We start from the raw sequence: 15938 nt of genomic DNA on the forward strand, positions 1-15938 counted from the left end.
TCTTTACAGCCTCATTGTGTTTATACAATGTGACCTTGGCGTAGACTGTTGATAATAAGACTAAAGTAGCATTTTACTGCTGAACACACTGTGTGTCATAAACTTGTTTTTCATGGTATCTATTTTCTGTAATAATCCAAAACACAGTGGATTTTGATGAGTGAACCAGGGTGATGCTTACTTCAGGCTTAGCCAATAACAATACATCATCCCTGCAGCACTGTATTGTAGTTTCACTGCAGCAGATCCAGGTAAACATGGAAACAGGACCAATTTTGCTTGTGATCCAAAACTCTTCTGGAATCTGGAATATTTCTTAAAGGGAAAATGTAACTGAACATTATAATAACTAGTATGGGCACCAGTGAATAAATAATTCAAATTAAGAATTGGTAGCTTTAATATTCTGAAGAATCCCGATCATATCAGACCTTCATCAACCAAATTAATCTGAATTAGAATAGGGTTCAGATTAGGGTTAGCCTGATTACATTAGCTCCCACTATGCTCCACACAGCTATTACTCTCTCAGGCTCTGAGTTAGAGCCTGACTCCTGCTGCTTCTCCACAGTGGTTTTTACCTTTGAACAAAGTCAAACCTGTACACTACTGCAAAGTGCACCTCTCCTCTCTTCTTGTTCTTGACCTGCTTCTCTAAAAATGATCCAAATTATAGTACAAGAGAACAACTGCAAAATCTAGGCAACTGAAAGTGTACACACAAGCTGAGGTGACATGAATTACTGTTGCTTTGAGAGCCTGTGCGTCATGTACACGTTTTCTGAGCTGTTCATCTGGTTGTGTCTGTATTTATTCCTTGTGTATGTGAGTGTAGGCGAGGCTTGCTGGTGGACCATCCATCCAGCATCAAAGCAGCGCTCAGAGGGAGAGAAGGTCAGAGTGGGAGATGATCTCATCCTCGTCAGCATCTCCTCTGAAAGATATCTGGTCAGTAGCAGCTGTGTGTGGGAGCACGTGTGAGGAGAGGGTGCTTCAGATCGCCTGATCACTTTCACTTTGTGTCTTTTTTTATTCCTTTGTTTCCTAATTCCTTCCCTCCTCCCCACTTAGTATTTATTTCACTCATTCTTCTTTCCTTCTTACTGCTTTGCTTTGCTGCTTGATATTCATTCTTTGGTCAGACTGTCCATACACATGCATTACGTAGAAACTGATCAAATATACATACATACAGTGGATATAAAAAGTCAGCGCACCCCTGTTAAAATGCAAAAATCAATCATTTCAGAACCTTTTCCACCTTTATTGGGACCTAGTATCTGTAAATTCAAATACATAACAAACTGAAATCTTTTAGGGGACATTTTACTTTCACTGTATGTACAGTATGCACTAAAGTACTATCCATATGCCATATTAGACCATGTGCACAAAGTTGCTAAGAGGCTTTCACAATTAATTCATAATTCAGATTTTACACTGAAGGAAAATGACAAAGGAACTTTGCAACTGTATTCATTTAATCTTTAACATTATCACCTCAAATACTCCAGGTCCTGTCCTTGTGTCCTCTAAGACTCATTGATCAATTTCAATGTCATAATGGGATGACAAAAAGGCCCGGGGGTTGCTATAATAACATAATCAGGAGATGTAGTCACATTTTTAAACAGCAGTTTAACCAAATCCTTACGACACAACTGTAGATGATTTCATAATCTGCAACCTAGTTCTCTATAACCTGGAAAAAAACCAGGTCGATTATCTACATACTGTTTGTTTGCATATGCCACTTGTTGCTCTGTTGTTCATGAACATCCATTTTAACTTTTTAAAAAATGTTGGTACCCCTGGGCAAATTGCATCCCTTGCAGCAACAACATAAGACATTAAATATGAGGATTTCATTTTCATTTCATTCACTCACAAAACAGAAGACAAGTTTCATGGCGTGAGCAAAAGTTTGGGCTGCCTTCTATGTCGTTTTCATCCATTTGGTTTTCACTCTTTCTTTTGTTCATTAACTGTACAATACAACACAGTTTGACACATCTGGAGCTCTGCACAGTGTCTGGTGCTCCCAGTGGTCACTGTAGTCCCGCCTCTCTCAACTGCTACGTACCGGGCTTAAACATCCTCAGTGTGTGTGTGTGTGTGTGTGTGTGTGTGTGTCGGTGTGTGTGTGTGTGTGTCAGGCGGGGTGTCAGTAAATTGTCATGTGTCTCTTCCTGCAGCATCTGTCCTATGGTAATGGCAGTCTCCATGTAGACGCAGCCTTCCAGCAGACTCTGTGGAGCGTGGCTCCCATCTGCTCTGGCAGTGAAGTAGCACAAGGTACACCTGACTTTTCCTTTGTGTCTCCATTTTCGATTTGTTTTTTCCCATTTGCTTATATTGTGATTTTAGTTATTTTACATTCTTGCTTTATACAGTCTCTCATTTTTTGCCTCTTAAGTGTTTACAAATGTGCAAAGTTTAATTGAAATGATCTGAACAGTACACGTGTAATAATATTCAGACGGCAACAGTTGATCTACAGTGAATTGTCCCAGTTCTGATTTGCATTACATCACATTGACAGTGTGTACTACATACTAATATTCTGGAACTGTTTCACCACCATTGCAGACGTGAGCAGCGCCTCAATTCCCTTTCTGCAATGCATTGTGGGACATTACATGATAGTATATCAACAGCACGTGTGCTCTTATTGACTGCATGCTGAGCTCTTCTTTGCATCTGTTTCTGGACACTGGCTGCCGTAGTCTGTTGGGGACGTCAGTTCCCACAGGCGTCCTTCATTAGGACAGTCAGGTCTGCTGGTCTTTATATATGTGAACAGGTGGGATTCAGAAGTGCACATCGTCATGTTACCATAATTACCCAGGTGCCCTCCTCCTCCCACATCCAGTCAGGTTCATCAGAGTACTCAAGAGTTCCAAAATTAGCAAAGCGTTAGCAAGGTATCATGGGTACTAAGCAAAGCTGACTGTTTCTCTGATGTATAATTCATGGCTCTTTCTCCCCTCCTCTCCTCTACATCCAACCTCACTCTCTCCTTTCATTTATATCCCTTTTTCCACCTTTTTTTTTTTCTCCAATGGCATTGTTCCCTTTCTTCTCTGTCCTCTGTCTACAGGTTTCCTGATAGGAGGGGACGTCCTACGCCTCCTTCACGGTCACATGGACGAGTGTCTCACAGTTCCATCTGGGGAACATGGAGATGAGCAGAGGAGGTAATCTTTGCTGATAATTAAAACTGGGCTTATTTATGAGATTGAGACTGTTATTTAATCAACAATGCTCCCTTGGTTTTATACGTGGTTCGCCAGCACTGATTCTATTTACAAAGGGACAAGTGTTAGAAATAAACCTAAACCAGGTAAATCACACAAATGTCAGGTTTAAAATTTGACAAAGCTGAACAGTGACTGCAGCTACTGTCTCTGTTTAAAGGATTGAGAGCTATCCCTCATTTGTTTCATCATCATATATGTGCTGAGAAAATATAAATTCACCAAAGTGTCCACGTAGTAGATATCACCTTGTATACAAAGGTGAGCTCATTAATGAAAAACTTCTGTTTTAGTGCTGTTTATTAATATTTTCCTCCAAAAGAACTTTGACTGGAGTTAATGACAAGCTTATGGAAAGAGAAACAGTGTTTTTCAGTGAGAGGTCCAGGTCAGTTTTTGCCTTGCTTCAGCCACAGTTGATCCAGGCTGTCTGGTACGTTTAACTGAAGTTTTATACTCATGAAATAACACTAGTATTAAGTATATAAGGTTGTATAAGACTATAGTCAAGGGACTGGTAAAATGAATTGAGAGGAAACAAACTGTAGTCCTGCTTTATGTGCCTCGGTTGGTTGGTCGCATTTTCAAAGACGTATAAATTGTGTGCAGGCCCCGGGTTTAACTTCCAGTAATAACTTTCAGATCCAGACACATGTTGTCAGACCAGCTCAGCTCCTCACTATCATTATAAAACATATCTATCTGTATTACGGCTGAATGATCCAAAAGAGTTTGGCTTTAAAGACCATCCTCAATTATACATGAACTGTAATCATCCATATCAAAGAGTACTCATGTATGATTATTAATATTCAGGATCACTAGCGCACAGACTCTGGCTCTAAATTACATGAAAGCAGCAAGATGGCATCCAGGATATTTCAGCTCTGGTTTTGTACAACAGGAGGACGAGGAGATGAATCGTCCATCTTTATATCTATGAATAAGACACGTGTTGAGTAACTTCCTCCGAACCAAGAGTCGGGTGTTAACGTCACTCTTAAGAGCAACTGTCAGGTGATCACATGATTGATCACATGTATGATCGGAGTGGAAGAGCCAATAAGAATATATAAACTATAACTATTAAAACATGTAATACATATGTAATGTATGGTTATAGACATTTACCAGTTGGTAGATGAGGTTTAAGAGAATTTAGTTCTGCACGGACTGTAAATCAAATCAGTGATTTATAGTGTTATTATTGTTTGGAGCAGCCTGATAAATGCCAGACCAGAAAAAGTGGTGTAACATCCTAGCAAATGTCAAATGCCAATATGATAACAAAACTAATATATTCCTAATTATACTGATTTAACTGTCATTGTCGATTTTTTTCATTATTATGAATTATCACTGAAAACAGATGAATGCTCAAATGTGTCTGTGCTGCAGTAATCAAGGAGCTATTACCTTAGAGGACCACTGCAGCTTCCTGAGGTTTTAGAGACTTTTGAAATCAAATGTTTGATCAGTTGTTTTTATCATTCTTCAGTTTGTAAAGTGTGAGAGTGAAGGATTTTTACTTTAATCTTGAAAACCTGACTTTAAGTAGTTTGATAAATACAGCCTAACCTACAATATCTTCACGAAACCAGCCTTGTCACAAGTAGTGTCAGGTCTAGACAGTGTATTCTCTGCTGGTTTTATAACACACACATTAGACTTTTCTGAATTAATGTCAAAATCACCTCCGCAATCTGCTCGCCCCCTCCCCCTCCAGTTTAAACCAGTATTCTGTATTCATCTCCTTTTCTAAGGAAATTACCATGACCTACAGAGAGAGTATAACACCACCACTACAGACTCTGCTGTGACAAAGAGGTTTCTTAATAAATAGCTTTAAGATAAACCCAAAAGGGACAGACATATTGTTAAACAATACTGATGAGACGGATCGTGTTCTCTGTCCCACTGTCTGCAAAGGGTTTTCACTGAGTTGTCTAGGTAATAGCATATCAATATACACTAAGTCTAAGGCCACAGGAATTGCTGTGCAGTGGGTGTCTTAATTATAATGCACAATTAATAATACGGTAGTAGCCAGTAGGTTATAAAATTATAAAATATATAATGTGACTGTTTCATTTTTACCCCCAGGACAGTGCACTATGAGGGGGGAGCAGTGTCCAGTCATGCCAGGTCCCTATGGAGGCTGGAGACTCTGCGGGTTGTGTAAGTACAATATACACACTGTACACACACATACAACAAACAAGAATATTCACCAATGTACACAGCACTCAGTCACCAAAATCATTCAGATAAGCATTGAATGTTCTGGTACTAAATGTCTCACGTTCAAAATCTGAGAGGGGTTTTAATCTGATTTACATGATTATATTCTTTCAGGTAAATATTATTATGTATCGTTTTGTTGTCTTTTTGAATTTTACCACCTCATGTCTTTTGTTAAAGCACTTTGTGACTAAGTACATTAAATGTTATGCAAATTAAGTTATTGTATTATTAAGAATCCCTCTCCAGTAACACACACACACACACACACACACACACACACACACACACACACACACACACACACACACACACACACACACACACACACACACACACACACGCGCGCCTGTTGTTTGATTAGACATGTTACTGTGTTGTCTTGTCGTCTGTCGAGCTGTTTGCAGCCACTGCTGGGGATTCCTCACAGTGTACAGAGTCGAGCTTGGCTTGATAGCACTTGCTGTGCTGTGTATCACAACTTCTCCCCACAGTGTGCATTAACAGCCTTTAAATGATTCCAGTAGTTGCTAAGTAACAGCAGCATCGGGACCTGGCAGTAACTTTTAGAAAAGGTTTCTCGGTTGATAACAAGGCCACAGCTCTTGGTTGTTTCAAGCTGAGTGAACGGTTGCCATATTTCTACCGTTTTTGCAGATTTCAGAGTGAAAATGCTCGTTTGTAGCTGTGCTTCATATTACAGTAGTGGGGGTGATATCACATATTGTAAAATATACATTTTGTAACATATCTTGGTTTTATGTCACACACAGACATGTTGGAAAAATTTAAATCAATTTAGTTTACTACTATCTATGTTTGAGAGTTGAATAATGTAGCTGCAGCACAGGAGGTAAAAAACAAACTAAGAAGTCAGTTCAGCAAATAATAATTAAAAGAAAAACACAAACCAAACGCTCACAACATGTTAGATAGTCTCGACCTTATAAAATGCCTTGAGATCATTATAATTTGGCCCATATGCAAATTGAATTGAACTATTTGAGAATTGTTTCACCCCAAGGGCAGAAAGAATCAGGGAGCCAGCTTTTATTTCTACTTTTCCATTTTAGACATTACCAAAAACGAACTAGTTCACGTTCATTTGTTCCGTTTTTTATTGGGATGATTTAGACGACAAACGTACGATCATGTATTTAGTTATTAATCGATGGTGTCGGATCATAATTCCGGATCCTCCAGTCACTTTAACACTGAGTCTTGTATGTGCGCGTCACATCTCGTGTTGTACTGTGCATGCACAAAATATTGACAAGTCATTTTTCATTATGTTTAAATGCAGCCTCATAAACTCTGGAGTGAATCAAACAAACCCTCAGTTACTTCATGTACTGATCAGGTCCTGATAACCTGTGATGAGTGTTTATTAGTTCAAGTGAGAGCAGATCAGCAGGACAGTGGAGGAGGACACAGAAACTCCAGCTCGGTACAAACCAACCTTCTGATCATTGTGCAGCTGTGGACTGAAGAGGAAACTCTGCATTTTACTGTTTGTTTCCACTGTTCTTGAACAAAATCACTTCACATGAACACTCCTCTTATCACACTGTGTGTGCCGCTCTGTGTGAGTGAGTGGGGGCGGAGCCCTGGGGCCTGTGTGTGTGTGTATGTGGATGACACACACACACACACACACACACACACACACACACACACATTTTCTCCCGCTCCTGGTATTTCACATAATGGCCTATACGATAATGACTAAAACCAACGTGAGCGGCATTCACTCTCACTGGAGTGGACGCTGCTCACGTTCACGTTCGTCATTTCTAAACTGATTAGCTCAGTTCAGCGTTCACATTAAAATCTGAACATGCAAACCACTGGATGAGATTGTATCTACGCCCGGTTAATATTCAGTCACAGGACGATGATTAGTCCGACTGATCTTATCACCTTCTGATCGTCAAATGGCATCATACATTGTTCTGTTTGAATATGGAAGGAATGACATGATATCGTAATTATTGAATTTTAGCTGTGTTGGTATTGTAAGTGTATTTTTTAACTTTGGACAGAACCACGCCAAGTTTTATAAGCTCCACGATGTTCCCCAGCTGGTCTCCAACTGTCTCTCTCAGCTTCTCTAAACCTTTAGTATTCATGGATCTGACTGTTTGTTTGCAGGTGGAGTGGGAGTCACATCCGCTGGGGCCAGCCATTCAGACTGAGACATGTGACGACAGGAAAGTATCTGAGTCTGATAGAAGACAAGTCCCTGCTGCTGATGGACAAGGAGCAGGCTGATGTCAAGTCTACAGCCTTCTGCTTCAGATCGTCAAAGGTACAACGCTTACCACACTTTTATGTGAAAGCCAGAATATTACAGTGTCAAAAATAAATCCCCGGTACTCTGGAAAGGTTGAACATTGATAAGACATTTAAAGGACAACAGAAGAGAAGCAGCCTCTCCACCTTATTTTGGTGGGTTTGTATTTTTACTGGACAGAAAGCTACAACGTGACCTCTCTGTCCAAAATACATACATCTGTTCTCTCTGCCGCTGCATCTCCTCCTCAGAGAGTCCCAAGTCCAACTCAGGAGTATGGTTTGTCTGGCTCTGTGCTTCTCTGCTCCCCTCTCACTCAGTCAATTCTCAATGTGCACAGTCCGAGCAACAAGAGAGCCGAGATCTGCAGGAATCTCATGAGTTCATCAGACAGACCTTTATAGTTATCGCGTCAAACAGAGAGGAGGTTTTCCATACAATTTATTATGAGAAACGTTTTTTAGAAATTTCTCTCTTTCTTTTTAATTCAGGAAAAGCTGGACCCCGGTGTGAAGAAGGAGGTGGATGGGATGGGTGTTCCTGACATCAAATATGGTGACTCTGTGTGTTACATCCAACACGTTGACACCTACCTGTGGCTCACCTACCAGACTGTTGATGCCAAGTGTGCACGCATGGGTGGAGTTCAGAGAAAGGTACCTTTCTGCACCATACTGAAATTTTTATGAATTTTCACCACCTCTCTCTAACACGTGTCTCTTGTAAGTGTCCGTGTTGGGGTTGCTGTCAACCAAAGTGGAAGATGTGACAAGCAGCAGCAGATTAAGACGTCAATACCAGAGCTTGTAACCTTTATGTAACATTAGAGAAAACAATAGGTGCACACATGCTTGCAAGACATGTTTCTGCAAACAACTTATTTGGGAAAGAAACAACAGTGATAGTAAAAACCTGCTTTAATGATGACATTTGTCCAAAATATAGCCAGTCTCATAAAAAATTAAAGGCAGAAGCACAAGCAGAAAACTGATTATGAAATTTTAATTTTGATATTTTGGTTTTGACACAATGGTTACTTCTTCCAAGTTGACAAAACTGTATTTAAAATTTCAGGCCATCATGCACCATGAGGGTCACATGGACGACGGGCTGACGCTATCTCGGTCGCAACATGAGGAGAGTCGCACTGCCAGAGTCATCCGTAGCACTGTCTTTCTGTTCAATCTCTTCATCAGGTGTTTTATTACACACACACACACACACACACACACACACACACACACACACACACACACACACACACACACACACACACACACACACACACACACACACACACACACACACACACACACACACACACACACACACACACACGCACCTTTAACCGGAGAGGTGACACCCTGTGACTGACAGAGATTTCTTGCAGCAAACTGTTATAGAACTCCATATTGTGCATCAGGGTTTGAAACAAACTGACTCTTGATTCTGGAATAAAAAGGTAAAAATATCGAAGTTCTGGGGGGAACAGGTGGCTGCTCTGGAGGCAATGTGCCTGATAGTAATTTGATTAAAATGCATTTAAAGTACTCAGTGTATGTGCAACACCAAGTATGCTGCATTCAGCTGTTATGTCCTTTGATTTGAGGAGAGATGTGTCAGAAAAGAAGCTGGGTACGAGGGAATCATTGTATGTGCCTTATTCATGTAAAGCAACAGGCAGCTGTAATTCAACGTTAATTCTCTGCAGCCTCTCTCTGTTCAGAAGTGTGTGTGCAGCAAACATACTGCTGCCTTCAAGCATGTAGCAGTCACAACCCTTTAAGGCCACTCAGGTAGCTCAGCAAATCCTCTGAAGAGATTCAGTACTCATACCAATGCAGTCAGCTGTAAATATGAGAGCTATCATCTTAATGGTCAAGATATCAAATGTAAATACTGAGCGATGAATAGCATCATTCATTATGACTGATGAATCATTTATAAGTAGAGGCCCTGTGGTACTGAGCGGCAGTATCAGATTTACATGTCAATACACAGCAATAGACCTCAACGTCAAGATACTGATCAGTACAACTCAAGTCATCCCTCTTTTAATACAGTAGTATGTTGGAGGACTAGGTCTATGTAGGCCACAGACAACTGGGCGGCTGTGATCAGGTAGAGCGAGTTGTCCACTATTTAGAAGGTCAGTGGTTCGTTCTTTAGCTCTTCCAGTCTCCATGCAGAGGTATCCTTGGGCAAGATGCTGGACTCATAAATTGCTTGGCAGTTTATGAATGTGTGATAGAAAAAGTGCTGCGCACAGAAGTGCTGTATAAATAAGTTTGTGAATGGGTAAATTTAACTTTGAGTGGCCGATAAGACAAGAAAAGTGCTGTATAAATTCAGTCCATCTACCATAGTGTAGACCAGTATGGGTAAATCAAAATGACACCCTAGCATTACATTGTAGCGTTGCCCTTACTGCAGCTCAGCCCCCCCCCGCATAACTAGCTTGCTAGCTTATTCACTGGCGCTAGGAATCCTGTGATTACTTGGTCCAAAAAGGATCCACGCATTGGATCCTTCATTGCTCGGCAATGGACGGACACATTTCTCTGCCATGTTTCAGGCAGCCTTAAAAATGGGACAGCCCGGCCATGCCGCTGTCCCCCTATCTGTGTTCAAATGCAACCTCTGAAGGAGGGGACTCGGCTAATGTCACATTGTAACTAAAGAACATTTCCTCATCTCCAAACTATGAATCCAATTTGTCAAAAAAAAAAGGTTCTCTATTTAAAACACAACTAAGGCGCATTTTATTATCCAACCAGAAGAAAAGACATTTTACCAAAGTGCTTCTTTTGAATCATCATATTGAAACATGAAGTGAACATTGGCAGCACTTTAACCTAAATCATATCGCAAACGAAGACTTTCCTTATCAGGGAGACCATTAAAGCTCTCTTTGGTTATCTTATACTTTACGGACCGTGAGGGCCTAAATTTCAGTTTGGACCATTTAATCACACAGGACAATTATATCTAGGTAATAGATATGTCTTTAGAGAGAGATAGACAGATCGAGAGAGTGCAGACAGACACAAGACTCACAATGTGAAAAACTGTCTCCCCCAGTCTCATCCACAAGAACAGGTGGATCCATTGGATTCTCCCCCATCTTTAGAAGATCTTAATGATGGAAATCAATAGTTAACCATTACCAAGGTTTCTGGTCTACACACGTTCTCTCATGGATTATTTGAGTCATATAAGGAGAGGAGCTATCACCACTCTTGTTAGACCTGCACTTGGCTTCGGAGCAAACCTTATTATCCGGGCTGCTTTGCTTTATGCAAAACCTACAGCCTGTGTCATTAGTTATGGTGTTATACTCCCTCCCTTTAGTCTTAGCATGGCAGGGATGCCCCCTTGGTGCACTTCTACTTACTTTTGCTCTTGAGCCGTTCGCTATCTTAATACAAATTAATTTGAGTTTTCTGAACTGGAACAATTTATCCCTGCCTTGGTCCATTGTATAAATGTATTGTCTAAGAGCTATGGCTAAAAGGTAAAGTGGAATAATCTGGGGTTCTCCCCCTTACTACATCTTACTCTAATCCTGAGAGATGTCATGTCCAAAATAAGCCATTCAATATGTAGCTGTTTTAATATCAGCTCAGCTATTTGTCTAGTCTGGGTGAAATTAGGACCAACCTTTAAAAATGCATATCAAACCCACCTCCTGGTCTGGGTGCCCGTCAATAGAGAAGGACATTGGTATTTTGTGCTTGAGCATGTGACGTCACTGCAGATAAGTTATGATATCTCAGCAACTAGTGAAAAACCAAATACCAAACTTTGTGGAGGTCTTAGTGACATTATGAGCTAAGTTTGGTGAAACTTTGACGTATTTAAAAATATATATTTTTTTTTGCAATTCAACTTTAGCTGGTATATTCATGGAGCTGGAAAAAACTTGCTTATGTTTCTTGAAGATGTTTCACCTGTCATCCAAGAGGCTTTTTCAGTTCAGGTATTTAACCTCTGCCGGTCTGTACCTGTGTTGTGACTTCAAGAAACAGAAGCTAGTCCAGTTGCCTTGACACTTGTACAACTTCTAAAGATACCACGACCTGGATGATGGAAAATCTTCACAGACACAAGTGCATGAGAAGTATGCAGTTTCTGAGGTACAGTCCAGGGACCATGACCATACATATTAGCGAGGATAGATGTAACCTTACAGAGTGATGCATATCCAACATATTGGTGTGAACAAGTTAAGAAAGTATGCATAGATAGTCAAGGCATAATCTAGTTTAGGCAAAATCCCAATAACTTTGGACTAGTAATTATTTTTAAATTTTTTGTAGGGACATTGTAGTTGGAAATTTAAAAAAAGCTCCGAACCATCAATAACAGCGCCGACCCTACATCTCTGTGAAATAAAATGGAGACTCTCGAGCCACATTAGCTGCCACCTCACAGATGGATTTGTGTGTTTTGCTGTAGGAGAAAGGAAAGAGGAGAGATACTCCTCCTCGCTCACTGGAGGACCGGGCCTGTTGAGTTGAGACTGTACAGTAAACATTAGAGACTCACTCTGGCAGTTATTACTCACTGAAAAATACACTATACAATGCACTGTAGATAATGTGAATCTGGATGGAGCTGGATCTTAAACATAAAGCCCATCACATCTGTTCCATTCTATCAAACATCAGTCTGCACTGGGGAGTTGACTAATGTAAATCAGCTTGCAGCAGAAGAGCATATCCTAATGCACCTGCATGTTTATATCAGTCAACGCATCTCATAACAGGAAGTCAAAACCAACATTACAGCAGCAGTGAGAATCTGACATTGTACACACGGTGACTGACGTGTTCTCCTCTATACCCTCCATCCAGGGGTCTGGACACACTGAGGAGAAAGGGGAGGAGTTCTACTTTAGATCTACCAATAGATTCAGTCAGCCTGAGTCTGCAGGATCTGATTGGCTACTTCCAACCACCTGGAGATCACCTGGAACACGAAGACAAGCAGAACCGGCTGAGAGCTCTGAAGAACCGACAGAACCTCTTTCAGGAGGAGGTGGGCAGTGTGCGTGCGTGCGTGTGTGTGTGTGTGTGTGTGTGTGTGTGTGTGTGTGTGTGTGTGTGTGTGTGTGTGTGTGTGCACGGAACCTCAGTGCATGAGAATTGATTAAGAGAATTGTGTTTTGTTTATTTTTCACTTTGCAGTAGACTAACATGTCAGAGAAGACTTAAGAGAGCAGGCTTTCAGATAAAAAGGTGTTTACTCACAGTCCAAAAGTTCTTCAACAAGAAGTCAGTCCAATAAACAGTCATGAGTCAGGCAGATATCTAAAGCCCAGAAACACAAGCAAAGGTCATAGAAAATACTTCAAAATAGAAAATATTAAAAAAAAAATCACAATATGTTGCACAGAAACAATTAATAAGAAGGACCACTTATGTCTCTTATGATTTCGTGTTAAGTCCTCCTCTCCTCTCCTCTCCTCTCTCTCCCCCTCTCCTCTCCTCCTCTCCTCTCCTCTCCTCTCCTCTCCTCTCCTCTCCTCCTCTCCTCTCCTCTCCTCTCCTCTCCTCTCCTCTCCTCTCCTCTCTCCTCTCCTCTCCTCTCCTCTCCTCCTCCCTCCCTCTCCTCTCCTCTCCTCTCCTCTCCTCTCCTCTCCTCTCCTCCATACTGCAGCACTCTATAAACATTTAGGAGAAGTGTTGACAGAGCAGACAGGACTGCAACAGTGTGATGCTGGACCCGAGCTTGTCTATGAGGTTTTCACTGCAGCTCTCTGCAGTGTCTTCACAGTGACCGTTTCTCTCTCCCGTCCACTTCATTTGATTATAATTAAGAGTGTTTCCTGACTGCAGCTGAATGAACCAGTGAAACCACCAACCTCTGTGTCTCTAGGGGATGATCAGCCTGGTGCTGGAGTGTATTGATCGACTTCACGTCTACAGCAGTGCAGCTCATTTTGCTGAGGCCGTAGGAAGGGAGGCAGGAGAGGCCTGGAGCTCCATCCTCAACTCCCTCTACCAGCTCCTGGGTATACACACGTTTTTTTCCTCTGTCCTGGGCTGTACATTTTAATCTTCACAAAAGAGATGATCATTTGTACACAACAAAGATCAGGTTGAAAGGAAAAACTAATGAAACGAGATAAACACTGATGTCACAATAGTAAGCACGTCTGTTTGCTCATTTCTTCCTCTGTCCTCTTTCCTCTGCCCTCTGCTGTCTGTCCTACTTCCCCTGTCCCCCTTCTTCCTCCCAGCTGCACTGATCAGAGGAAACAGGAAGAACTGTGCCCAGTTTTCTGGTTCTCTGGACTGGCTGATTAGCAGACTGGAGCGACTGGAGGCCTCCTCAGGTAGGTCACCCTGACTCTGTGAGATACTCACACTAATCTGATCAATGACTCATCACCACTGGACCATCATAAAGTGATGACGATGTTGAAATCACAAGATCCAGTGTCGGTTTTCTCAAAACACAGCAGCATATGTGAGCAGCCTGGTTCATTCAGGTGATTATTTGGGACATTTCAAAGCTGTAGTGTAAGGATTTAGGAACACTCTTTGGACGTATATACAGCAGATTCTGAATATATGTAGGACTTTTACAGCAGTTTGTGATGAACAGCCTGCTGCCTGTTTGTGCACAGCTCAGTGCATTGTTCACAAATCTTGCATCACGTGCCAGGTATGGCCTGAAGAAAAGAAAGACAAGTACACATTCATTTAAACAATACAACAGACTTGTTTTCTTGCGTAGGGCAATCCATCATGACTCTATCAATTAATCGAAGTATGTACAGCTTTATGTATACGGGAATGTTAGTGGAGTAATTATTAGCTTTGTAAAAAGCTTAATGGGAATATTGTCCTATTCAGAATAAGGGCAAACGCCTCACCAATGTGTGCATACAGTAGTAGTGAGTGACTCATCTGAGCTACCTGTGACTTCTTCTTTTTACACCAGAAATGTAGGAGTAAGGACTGATATATATTTTCAGGTTTCTCCTCTAACTCAGCCTGTTATAGCCAAGAGCTACTTTTAGCCCGAGGATGGTTTAAAAGCTGACTCTACATATTTATTCATTCTCACTGTATTGTATGTATGCGTTTCGGGTTTTTCTAGGCATACTTGAGGTTCTTCACTGTGTGCTGGTGGAAAGTCCTGAGGCACTGAACATAATCAAGGAGGGACACATCAAATCTATTATATCTCTACTGGACAAGCATGGACGCAACCACAAGGTTTGGGCACTTAATTACAGTATGTCTCATAGAGAAAAGGGCAGTGATAAAATGGGTGAATGTAAAAACTGTAAAGCAGGACTAGAAAAGTGCTATATAAATACAGACCATATGCAATTCAGATTTATAGGCAAATAACCTACATGGTGTGAACAGGTTTGTGGGAATTTGTGGGAAGAATCTGGGCGGGGGGCAGAAGAGGCTTCAGGGCTGGATGAAGTAAGGATTTACAGGTATAATGTGCTGGATAAAGACACGTATGACCCACTTAAAGTGTGTGGTAGTGTATTTACTTGCAGTGACATTACACACTGCCTCCATTTTCTTTTTTTGTTCAGGATGTTTGTTGGTGTCAACATTTGGGATTTGGGAATCAAGAAAGATTTCTCTAGAAAAAAAAACTGTGAGACAAATAGCTGCAGCCTGTCTAGATCCCGTCAGTCGCTCTGTGCAGTTCAGGCCAGTCAGTGCCTGCAGACGTGTGTTTGCACTGGAGCAATGATACATTACAACAATGACATGTTCTCTGTGTGTCTGTGCGTGCTGGTTAGGTTCTGGATGTGTTGTGTTCGCTATGTGTGTGTCACGGGGTAGCAGTCCGCTCCAACCAGCACCTAATCTGTGACAACCTGCTGCCAGGAAGAGATCTACTACTGCAGACCCGCCTGATCAACCACGTGAGCAGGTACACACGCACACACACACACACACACACACACACACACACACACACACACACACACACACACACACACACACACTGACAACACTGGACAATAAAATTAAAACATCTGTCGTCATCAGAGAAAGGTTTATGTACACAATGTAACCTTTAATTTTAATTTCTATTGGAAATTCTTAAATGTCTGTCTTAGGTTGAGCAGTTTACAAGTAAATGTTACTGTACTGACAGTCACA

General features: G+C 41.3%; 1 protein-coding gene across 1 annotated transcript in view; it reads left to right on the forward strand.

Moving 5' to 3' along the window:
• Window positions 1-15938, forward strand: part of ryr2a (ryanodine receptor 2a (cardiac)) — a 162231-nt gene that overhangs the window by 65429 nt on the left and 80864 nt on the right. Inside the window, exons 6-17 of the mRNA XM_047338421.1 lie at window positions 836-948; window positions 2196-2295; window positions 3101-3197; window positions 5361-5435; window positions 7650-7806; window positions 8283-8447; window positions 8866-8987; window positions 12648-12831; window positions 13672-13807; window positions 14036-14131; window positions 14902-15020; window positions 15572-15705. Coding sequence (XP_047194377.1) covers window positions 836-948; window positions 2196-2295; window positions 3101-3197; window positions 5361-5435; window positions 7650-7806; window positions 8283-8447; window positions 8866-8987; window positions 12648-12831; window positions 13672-13807; window positions 14036-14131; window positions 14902-15020; window positions 15572-15705 — 1498 coding nt within the window. The remainder of the gene's footprint in view (window positions 1-835; window positions 949-2195; window positions 2296-3100; window positions 3198-5360; window positions 5436-7649; window positions 7807-8282; window positions 8448-8865; window positions 8988-12647; window positions 12832-13671; window positions 13808-14035; window positions 14132-14901; window positions 15021-15571; window positions 15706-15938) is intronic.

Source organism: Hippoglossus stenolepis, chromosome 21, assembly GCF_022539355.2.
Source record: "Hippoglossus stenolepis isolate QCI-W04-F060 chromosome 21, HSTE1.2, whole genome shotgun sequence".
In the NCBI taxonomy this organism is placed as follows: domain Eukaryota; kingdom Metazoa; phylum Chordata; class Actinopteri; order Pleuronectiformes; family Pleuronectidae; genus Hippoglossus; species Hippoglossus stenolepis.